Here is an 11222-nt window from a genome sequence, read left to right as displayed (position 1 = left end):
TACACATAGAAATTGACTTTCAACAAATGTAGGAGCAATCAAACTATTTGAGGCCATTAGGCATTTAAATACTCTAAATCGGTTTGTGGCACACCAAAGCTGTTTGAGAGCACCATGTGTGCTACAGTACTCATTTTGAGAACACCCTGGTTCTATACAGGAGTTAAATTCCAATAGAAACAATATTCTAACTATAAAAGCACCAATACAGCACGGCTAACACGTTCAAAAAAGGCAAAAATATACACTATGTATGTTTTATTTGCACTTGTAAATGACATTGGCACAATAACCACAGCACACCTGTATCCCCAACCCCTTAGCTGGTAGGCATGTGCTTAGAAGACAACCTGTGGTCGCAAATGCTTCATCATTGTCTTGTTGTTGTTGCTTGAAAGCTTTTGCTGGAACTTGGACTTCATTCGTTGCACAAACTTCATGTCCTTGTCCATTTTTCGCAGTGCAACCATGCCTGTAGATAGAAGTTCCATTGATATTAATCAAATGACTAAAAATATTCTATTGAATATTCTTTATGTTGGTAAGGTCCTACAAGTTGACATGTCACAGACTTGGTATTTGGGTCAGAGTTTGCCCATTATCCAAACACCCAGGGTGATAAAACCATTTAGTGACCAATGGGCAGAACAATGTCTGTTAAGCATCTTGCCAAAAAACATCTAGCTTCTGTACGCCCATCCAGCTTCGATAACAATGCAAGTTCCTAACCACTGAGGTGCTGGAACTTATTAGAAATATAAAAAAATAAGAAAATAGCCTAATTTTAGGAAATTTACCCAACACCAACTACACAACAAACAAGGTCTTTCTTCACCCATGCTTGCTGTCCAGCTGCTTTTATGTTAGATAATAAAGGATATAACAATATTTTCTTTAAAACTATAATGCAAAACATTTGTATAAAAACGCCTTTGTTTTGTTTAAAATTAGGCTTTTTTATATAAAATATCAAACTAGATTGTGGGTTTCTCACCTGCACCACCCTTCCATCCAATGGCACGATACTGGTGCATAAGTCGATCAATCCTTCCTCTATTCTGTTTCACTCGCTCAACTGGTGGGAAGTTTTGTCGGTAGTATCTGAACATGTATAAAAACATTAAAGTCATAACAAAAGTTTTTTATAGAATAAAAAATATTCAGTTTTTTTGCGGTCAATTTAAGGCAATTTGAAACTGTTTTTCGCTGCAGTTTGTTAAAAAAAACATTGTGAATATATTCAGATTTTGATAATTTTGACAAATTTTCAATACTTCAAGTAGTTTTCCAACCTTAATAAACTTCTATGGCCAATCCTAGCACCAGAGGGCAGCACGAGCTCAGAATCTTCTTCATCTGCATCACTGGCCACTTGAGGGAGCTCTTCATCTTCCTCAACATCAGGATTAAAGTCCGGATAACTTGAGCTGGAGTGAAACAACTTACTTTTTACTTTTATGCATTATATATATATATATTTTACTATGTATTTTATACTTTTGTACAATCACAGAAGAGTTTTGTTAAAAAACATCAAATTTCCAAATTTACCTTTTTGCACAAAAGTGGTAAAATTTGGAAAAAAATGATTAATATGTAATGTGTACATTTTTTTGTTTTTGTGGCTATTTTTTTACCTAAAGTCATAAAAATCTGCATATTCTAGTGAAGCATCACCATCAGAGAGCATTTTCATGTGTCCCTTGTCCCTCATATGTGTTTGCACAGCTTGTAGTGAGTAGAATGCATGGCCACGTTCGTTGCACCATAAGCACACGTTGCCCACACCCACCTTTTCACCTGGAGGAAGAACACAGACATTTGAAATGCTAAATACTAGTTTTTTACTATGGTGTAAACTAGCTACAGAAAAATCTTAACACCCAATGAGGAGATTATGCTCAGCCATTGATGTTCTCTATAGTTGTGAAATGATAATGTGTTTATATTCGTCACATTATAGTATATGATGTCGTAATGTTATGCGTCCGTTCAGGCGTGGCAAGTTAATTGCACGTCACCAGCTTGTTGTGTTTATTTATTTATTTGTATTCAGGAGTGTTATTTATTCGTTTAAATTTATCTTGAATTAACTGTCTCTGTAAACTTTGAAACATTTATTTAGTACTTTAATAAATGTGCTGAAATGGAATTTCCCTATTATTGATCCCACACCGATGCACAAATTGTAGTTGTAGTCTTTGTAGATATAGCATACAAAGTGACATTGTGGAATTAAAGACATAAAAATTTTGTTGTTATATTTTAAACTGACAATTACTTTTACCCAAAGAGTGGTATAGCATAGGTACATATAAAAATAAGCTTATTGATTGTTACATCACAAAACAATAATGAAGTAAACATGTTATGTCATAATTTTAATTATGTTGTTGCAATTATTACACTCAATGTACGTATTACGGTAAACAACTCGCTCAAATGAGGTAATACTCTTTGTTTTCTTAAATAAAAAACAAATTACAATAAAATTTAATCACACAGCCAGCAACAGTATAAAGCTGTCATTTTTAGGTGCCTACATGAAATTAGTGTTGGTCTAAAAACTATTCCAATAGTAAAAAAAACAACAAATAGGTTCAGTTTCCATACTTTTTAACCAAAAAACATATATACAAACCACATGCCTAAGTAACTGAGGAGTCCTTCTAGGTTGGTAAGGTATTGAAGCTCTGGTACAAAAAATCCATGAGCACGCGACATGTGAGTGACATTGTTTTCAACGTTGGTTGATTTTCTGCAGCAAAACAAACACTCTGTAGATCCGATTAATTTCTGGGTCCGATTTCCTTGCGATGCAAGAGATTCCACATCTGCGTCTGAATCTAACTTCACACTGAAAGATGAAAGAAATGTATCTGATTGGTTAAGTAAAAAAATATGATTTAAGATACACCAACTAAAATGTGTTGAAAAGTTCATCCATTTTTGCGGTTTGGTAGAAACAATGATTTTAAAACAAGAGTTTTTGGGAGCAACATAATTTAAGTGTGATAGATGTTAACTTGTAATAATTTATTAAAATGTGTCAAAAATTCTGCCATTTTTTGGTTGTTTATGGCAGAAATATCTATATGAGAATATATTTTTGTTGCAACACAAGTCATAAGACAAATTACATAATTAATTAACACACTAAAATAAAAAAAATTAAAAATGTCTTACCTGGCGAAAACCCCAGCCAGAGATGAGGTATCCGTGCATGTGGATTCAGTTTGAGATTCGGTATCGCCCTGTTCTGAGTCATCTCCTTCTAATAAAGATGTTTTATATGATGAAGGTGTTGCTTGAATATTTTTTTAAATTCTTATAAAGTTTATGAATGTTATGTAAGTTATTTATCTTCGCGTGGTTGGGCATCAACAGTCTCTATAACATGGACATTCTTTTTTCTACTTATGCCTGCTTACAAGATACCACCTATGTAAGTTGGTAGAACGTAGGGGACTTTACTTTTAGGATTTTGCTTCCATATGGCTGACAATTTGAACCATTTATTAAGGGTTGGAGAAATTGCCGTAATTAAGTTTTGCCCCTAATGGTGACAGCATTAAGCCTCAAATTCATATCCTCTTGTCTACAAGCCAGCAACTGTGCTAAGGTGAATACTTTTACCTTGCATGAAGCTACAGTTGTAAGTGTAAACAATTAAAACAAAGACATCATGAAGCTTGTCAATTCACCTATTGTGTCATCATCGCTCAAATCCTCCCACTCCTCATCACATTCCTCATCCTCCTCTTCTTCTTTGTTTCTATCATTCTCCTCAATTGCTTTTACTTGTTTCCTGTACCATCGGAGCCGTGGGTTGTCATCTTTGTTGAATCTGAGTGAGAATAAAAATATTCATTCAAATAAAAAATAGCACTTCAGAATATAAAATTCACTTGTCCTTTTTTTACCACAACTAAACTTAGCTTGTCTCATTTTTTACGCACAACTAAAAATTGAGCTGGGCCCCGGCTGACATGCTATTGCAATATTGTTGCACGTGAAGACCAATTAATATTAAAAATGAAAAAAGTGACTAAAAGGTAAGTCAGCAATCAGCATGACTTTTTTTAACTACTTTTAGTTTGTTATGAATTTGCTTTTTGAAAAGTAATGAATCGCAACGTCAGTAAATTAGGGTGACCAGTCCAGTGTTTCTTTGTGCAATTTTTTAATTAAAAGTAAAAAATTAGATATAATAACTCAGCATATCTGCACTGCATTAATCAATCAACGTTAAAACCAAATTTGTTTTAGAAGAATGCGCGTAAAATATCCTGCATTTTAAAATGGTTGGCACTTATACGTATGAGACTTACTTCTTAGTTGGTTTCGGTTCTGCGGAACTAATGATATCAGGTTGTTGTAATTTATTTCGTGCATCAATCACTGCTTTGTTAAACGCAATCTGTTCCTCTGACTCTTCTTCATGTGAAAGTTCTGTGAACACAACAAGCACAAGTCAATTAACTAGAGAAATTAAGTAGTGCAAATACACTGAAACACTAATATCGAATGTGATTTAAACCTTGACACCAAACTGAGAAACTGGTAGGACTACCAAAAACAAAGGTCTTCTAGTTCAAACACAAACTGTTTATTTTGTTTCTTGCTTTACAGTTTTAAAACTGTAGAAGTAATATGCATAAAGGTTTAAAAAATAAACTTAACATCAGGCTTATCATTAAAAACTACCTATAAAAAAACTATTAATATTTCATTTTATCAGATAGAGTGCTTCCAATAAATACCTTTATCTTTCTGTAACTTTTTCTTTAAAATTTCAATCTCTTTGCTTTCAGCTTCCTGGTGCTTCTTTGACTTTAAGTGATTGTTGTAAGAATTAAACGAATTGAATTTTCTTGAACAAACTTTACATGAGAAGCCAACAATGTTTTCCTTTGATTTGTTTGTAGCAACCTGTAAATGTTGTAAGAATTGTAAAAGTAGGCCACTAACGTAGATGTTCAATGGGTGCTTTGCGTAACATGCTGTTTTATGAGTCTTTATATTTAGGCAGATCCATAATTTACTGCATTAACCAGACTTATCATTAATGGACTATGAGTGTAACTACATTTTGGCCAGGCCACCAAAGATTTGTTTTTTAAATTCAGAAGGCCTATACCCACTAAGAGTAGGCTATACTAGTCAGATTAATAAAATGGTGTCAATACAATAAATGCTAAAACAAATTTCTAACAAAACAAATATATATAGTACATGGTACATTCTCCACTAAACTTCTTACCTGAGCTTTTTGAGCTGCAACTTTTTCGTTAAAACTCTCTCTGGAGACAGGAGGCAAAGCCACTACTTTACGTTTTAAATTATAACGATGCCAATCACACTTATAATGCGTCCTTTGCATGTCGGCATCGACAAATGCCACATGACACGTAATGCATGTGAATGCACTTTGCGACATTTTCGCCCTTAAATAAAACCTGAAAGCAAAATAACAATAATATGCATAAATATCGACAAACAAACTGAACAATTACTATAAATTTCTGAATAATTTGAGCATAATATGACTCTTATATTTTTAGGGAAGGTGTGGTTATTGACAGTAATATAAGGTAACAGTTTTAGTTGTATTTTTATACGTTGTACAATTCATATATAAATTGACCAAAACAGTTTATTTGAACATGTAAATATGTTTCATAAAATGATAACAATGTTAAATTTTGAAAAAGTATTTTGATGTTTTAAACAGAGTCTCTTAATAAAACACAAATTGTTAATACGGCACAACTAGGACTTTACATTACATTCATATCAATCAAAAACCTGTGTGTTACAAAAAATCCAAAGCAATATAGGCAGAAGTGAAGCGTACATATTTGTGCACAGCTAAGCAACTGGTTAAGCCTAGCTGCAGTTTCTTCAGAAAAACTTATTCGTTTTAATAAAATTGTGACCAACGCTGAAAAAAAATTCCCACGAAATGCAAAACAGTTTGGATAGAGCATTGCAATAATGACTTCTGTTATAAAGTAACCAAAAGGAAAAGAAATATTTTGGGGTTTTAAGACAAGAAAACACAGACACACAAACACCCCAGATGCTAAACAAAGCAGGCTTGCTTGTGTTTTAAAATTATCGATTTGAACATCTTGCTTGTTGGACACTACTGTGGGCTCTGTAGTTAAAGTAGGGGTAACACAGTTAGTGTGTTTACAATTATTCATAATTTCATGCTGTGATTCTTCTGCTACAATAGGTTTATTATCATTTTCTTCCTTAATTCTGTGTATTATACTCTGATAATCCAGAACAGAAGAATCAGACTCTGTTTTTGTAGGAGATAAATTATCATTTTCATTTAGGCTGCTCTCTTCTTCTTTGGAAGCGGTGATCATTTCATCTCCGAGTATCCTCTTCATCCTATTTCCTTTATTTTCAAGCAATCTTCGTCTTCTTGTTTCCGAACGCATTTTAACTTTGTCCACGGACATCTTATATAATCTAAGCAAGTCTATTGGCTCAAATTCATAGACTTAGTAAAGTTTTTTAATGTAGTTTTCCCCCTGTTAATGTGAAATCGTGTAACTTCGTCGTCCGTTAACGTTTTGTATTTCGTAAATTCCTCTTTTGTCCATGTGAGAAAATAAATACGATCTGTTTTATTATCTAGCTTGTAAACTGTGCGTAAAATGTCTCGATAAAGAGTAAGTACTTCTTGTCTTCGCATAAACTGTTTCAGCGTTAGCGTACAAACAGGGATTTTACTCGCCATCGAAACTGTACATAGCCTGTATCAATCTATCACATCTGAATCACCAGTTTCTTGAAACAAACGATTCTTTCTGTCTTAGTTTCCTACGTATTTTAATTATTTATACGTTACATTACATTACATACCCAAGTGTTTCACAACAAACCTGCAACCTTTATAACTTGTTTTCGTCACATAAACACATTCACCTTCTTTCTTTTTAAACACGCGTGCGTACTACGTACGTCACCAAGCGGATGCGATCTGAACATATTTTAACCCGAGCTAATTCACAAAACAGTATGGACCAGAGAGATTAAAACCAATCTTAATTTCTTTGATATGGACCATATATATTTTATAATACAAATGTTTTATAATACAATATGATCCAGATATTTGTTTTCGGGGCTTGCTTTAAACCTAGTAAAGTAACAGTAATCGCAATGTAACACGTGGTATTAAAAGACGTGCAAATTATAACTGTTCGTTTAACCTAATGAGCACCCGTAGAACTTCTTATTTATACCGGGTGCTTAAAAGGCAAACTTATGCCACTATATGCAGCACACTGAACGTACGTAAGACTATGTTATATCATAGTATTCTGGTTATATGGTCTTACAAATAAATTATAGAGCTGATAGCTAATCTAGATAATAAAATAAATACATAATCATCTACCATAGAAACTGTTCGTTAAACTTACCTCTGCGTATGATACTGCATCGACTCTGGTATGTAGTAAATACGCCATCATATAAACTATGGGACTCTCGGTACAAGTATATAGCAAATGTAATATTTTTAATAAACGTATATGCCGAAAACGCGTCTAAAAAGAGGGTAACTGCACGAACGATTGATCACATGCTGTATATATAAGTATCGGATCATTTTGGATTTCGTTTCTTTTGCTGAAAGTACGAGTGCGTAATTCGTGTAGCGGCGTTTATCATATAATAATATTTGTAAAACTAAAATAAATGTCTAGTGGAAGCTGAGATCACGAACAAGATGTTCAATAATATACGAAGTTTACATAGACGTTATATCACTGTAATGAAAGAAAATCTAATCTGTACAGAGAACGGTGGCTTGAACGATAACACCAAATGGAACACAGTAAAGTTCGCAACCTTTTTTAAGTAAAACTCAAGGCCAGCCCATATACTCCATAAACACCGCTTTCAAGAGCCTCGCCTCATACGAGACTGTGTTTTTGCCGTCAGGGACTTTCGGTGCGTCTCCGAATGACGGCGGCGCGTTCGAGGCAACAATATCGCGTCCATGCAGTTCGCAGTGCTCCAGGAACTGTACCACGTCGTGAATGGCAGCATCACGTAGGATTAGCATCTGCTTTCCGAGCGCTTCCAGCAGTGAAAGTATGCAACGCTTAGCGTAAAACCACGTGTCAACGCCAAGCTTACGGTTGTAAGGCTCCAAGCTTTTTATCACGCGTGAAATTCCAAAATCGAAGTTGGTCTTGGCGCAGTATAATGTCCCAATGACAATGTTGACTGTGCACAGGTGGAAGACTTTACGATCAGGATCATCATACGACATCTGCTCTTCCTCTTTTTCTATTTTCCTCATGAGATCTTCAGCCTCTTCATTTTGGCTGGTCATAATGTAGGAGACACACAGATTAGCAAGCACCACTGCTTCCACATCTAGAATACTATCGTAATGCTTTTTCACAATTGGTTCGTAAAACCCAACTGCTTCTTTGAACTTGTTATCTTGCATGAAAAGCACATGAGCCACATTCAACCTCCATGCTTCATGCTCGTTGCAGAACTCCACTGATTTCCGGAAGATTCTTTCAACAGCTGCATAATTCTCTCTATCCCAGTAGATCTTGGCTTGCTGCATCAACACAGGGATGTATTGCTCAATTGCTTCATCATATTCATTGACTGCCTTTTTGACCGAAGCTTCATCATGCAAATCTCTAGCTTCCTGCACTTGTTTAGTGAGTTTTCGCAGAGTGTCAATGTGACGACTGGCCATCTCATCCAGCTTTCTAAATGCCTCCTCTGGTGCGGTCTGTTTGGTGATCACTGCATCAATGAATTCATACATGTAGGGAGAAAGATACTTAAAAGTGTAATCACTGTATTCAGCTAAAACATCAGCAGCCAAGTCAAGGTAATCATGTTTCAAATACAACAGCAACAGGTTACTGAATGTTTCAGATGGAAAAGAACTCTGTTGTAGTAGAAACTGCAGCTTTTCAAAACCTTCTGTTGCCTTTGTTGACATGTTCATCAGTGCTACATTGTGTAGCGTGTAAGGGTCCAGTTCTTCCTCAGATCTAGGAGGCATGTCTGTCAGTGCCTCCCCTGCTGCTTCATAGTTCTTCAATTGATACTCAATGGCTGCTTTTAAATTAAATGCTTCAACCAGTGCAGTTTCTTTCAAAAGAACTGTGTTTCCGACACTTCTTACATCAATACCCTCTGTAGTCATGCCAACACTTAATTCCGGATGTTCTCTAATTCCCTTTTCAATAACATCAGCAATATGCTTAAGAGCTGGCGCATACTGCTTTTGACGGTAAAAGCACAGGGCCATGTTGTATGACAGGGAAGCTTTGTATCCCGACACTTGGATTGCTTGCTGAAACTTTTTGCAAGCCTTTTCAAACTGGTTCTCCTTGTACAATAGACATCCCATGTTAACTATGTTATCTGAGTCATCTTCATCAGCAGTCTGTTCCACCAAGCTTTTGGCTCCAGCATAGTCTTCTTCCATGTACTTTATTGCAGCTTGAATTTTTTGCACCTTAGAATAATAAGCAGGATTCTCAATACCAAATGAAGCTTTCATTGCTGTTTGAAAGTCACCCCCTTTGTACAAAGACATGACATAATACAATTTATAATCATCCACCTCAGGACAAAGTTGGGTAAGTTGGTTGTAATACTCAGCAGCATTTATAAAGTCCTGACTATGGTAATAGCAATAAGCAAGCAGGGAAATGGTTGCTCGTAACTGTGGCTGTTTTTGCAATTCCATGTTGAGGATTTCAATGGCACTTGCGTAATTCCCATCTCGAATTTTCTTATAAATTGTTGAGGTGTACTCCCCGTCTTTAATTCCAAGCATATTCATTTTGAAGCCAAATTTAAATAGCACAAGATGCAAGACTAAAAATATTAAAAGTAGCTTCTGCACACAGAAAATTGAATATTTAATGATGCATATATTGCCTTTATTAGCAAACTAGCAACGCAAGGAAAAACACAATCAACTAGAAGTTAATAGTATGCTTGTCTACAACTAAAAGTTTGCAGCTTTCAAATAGTTTCTAATAAAAAAGCTTGTCGTTAATTTAAGAAAACGCTATTTTTTGTCGTTAATTTAAGAAAACGCTATCAACGGCGATGCCTAATATACCGAAAAACTATAGCCTACAGTATGTTAAAATGTTAATTTCCAAAACAGCCAGTCCTAATATAAAACTAAACAGTAAAACCTATCGAAAGAACAAAATAAATACACAAACCACAAACTTAAGAAAATCTCCAAGGAATGAATGATTAGTTGTTTTCAGTAAATCAAGCGGTTATCTTGTGGTATAGAAATCTTAAACTTTGACTTTTTAATAGCAAAAACATTGCAGATACACTTATGAATAAGAACAAAATATTAAACGCCACGTAGAGTAATTTTTTAAAAACATACGGTTTAATTCATATTATTCTCAGTTAAATCGAAGAGTATTACCCGATGCAAACGCGTTTCCCACATCGTATATTCATACGGCAACTGTTCGGTAGGTTTGAATTTGCTAAGGCTAAAAGAAGCGACGTCAAAGAATAAATTATATCTACGATACGTAGCATTAAACTATTGCACAGAGTTTACCAAGTACAAAATTGCATAGCTGCCTTTAAATAGCGGACGTAAAAATCCACATTAAGCTATTAGGGGCGAAAATACACTCCAAAGAACATCATGATGATTTTGCTTTCACTTCGTTTCGTCCCCATCGATCATGCAACAACACCACAGTGTGTGACCATAGATATCTAAACATATAGATAGGAAACTAAGGTCACGTGACAAGTGATTTTTGCACTTTAACTGCTAATTTCCGAAATATTATTATTTAAAAAGAAACAATTTACGTTAATATCAATATTTTTCTTTATATTTGAAAGTTTCACGTTATAATATAGTACTTTGTTTGAATTATCAACGAAAAACCAGTTTCAGACGCTTCACGCTTGACTGGATCTGGTATAAACAGATCGAACGCATTAAATCAGTCCAGTCTGCAGAGTATGACACGTCGCACGTGTATGCGCAAACTTTTAGTTTTGAACAATATCTTATATATTCTGCAGACTGGAATTTATTTACGTTGCTTCAATGTGTCAAATGGCTTACATTAAATATTAAGCAAATATTCTCAAACAGATACATAGAATATAACAGGAAATTTAAATTTCATAATGTGCAGCAATTTAAAGGAAGT

General features: G+C 34.8%; 2 protein-coding genes across 5 annotated transcripts in view; both read right to left on the bottom strand.

Annotated features, from left to right (window-relative positions):
- Positions 1-243: 243 nt before the first annotated feature.
- LOC100181232 (zinc finger protein 622) overlaps positions 244-11222 on the bottom strand; it is a 26223-nt gene continuing 15244 nt past the window's right edge. Inside the window, exons 1-11 of one of the 4 annotated variants that reach the window (XM_009860623.3) lie at positions 7446-7480; positions 5264-5459; positions 4764-4932; positions 4332-4452; positions 3705-3847; positions 3187-3274; positions 2649-2857; positions 1638-1800; positions 1293-1427; positions 995-1101; positions 244-472 (exon numbers count right to left, since the gene is read on the bottom strand). In XM_009860623.3, coding sequence (XP_009858925.2) covers positions 339-472; positions 995-1101; positions 1293-1427; positions 1638-1800; positions 2649-2857; positions 3187-3274; positions 3705-3847; positions 4332-4452; positions 4764-4932; positions 5264-5459; positions 7446-7465 — 1485 coding nt within the window. In that variant the 5' untranslated portion in view covers positions 7466-7480 and the 3' untranslated portion in view covers positions 244-338. Of the gene's footprint in view, positions 473-994; positions 1102-1292; positions 1428-1637; positions 1801-2648; positions 2858-3186; positions 3275-3704; positions 3848-4331; positions 4453-4763; positions 4933-5263; positions 5460-7445; positions 7481-8979; positions 8983-11222 lie in introns of those variants that run through there. The other 3 variants (XM_018812605.1, XM_026835009.1, XM_026835010.1) reach the window with 3 other exon arrangements.
- LOC100178872 (tetratricopeptide repeat protein 30A-like) lies at positions 7529-9906 on the bottom strand. Its single transcript, XM_002121711.4, has one exon. It carries the CDS (start codon positions 9851-9853, stop codon positions 7892-7894), a length of 1962 nt encoding a protein of 653 aa, XP_002121747.1. The 5' UTR covers positions 9854-9906; the 3' UTR covers positions 7529-7891.

The sequence above is a fragment of the Ciona intestinalis genome, chromosome 7 (genome assembly GCF_000224145.3).
Source record: "Ciona intestinalis chromosome 7, KH, whole genome shotgun sequence".
Lineage (NCBI taxonomy): Eukaryota > Metazoa > Chordata > Ascidiacea > Phlebobranchia > Cionidae > Ciona > Ciona intestinalis.
This window is presented reverse-complemented; position numbering and strand designations above follow the sequence as displayed.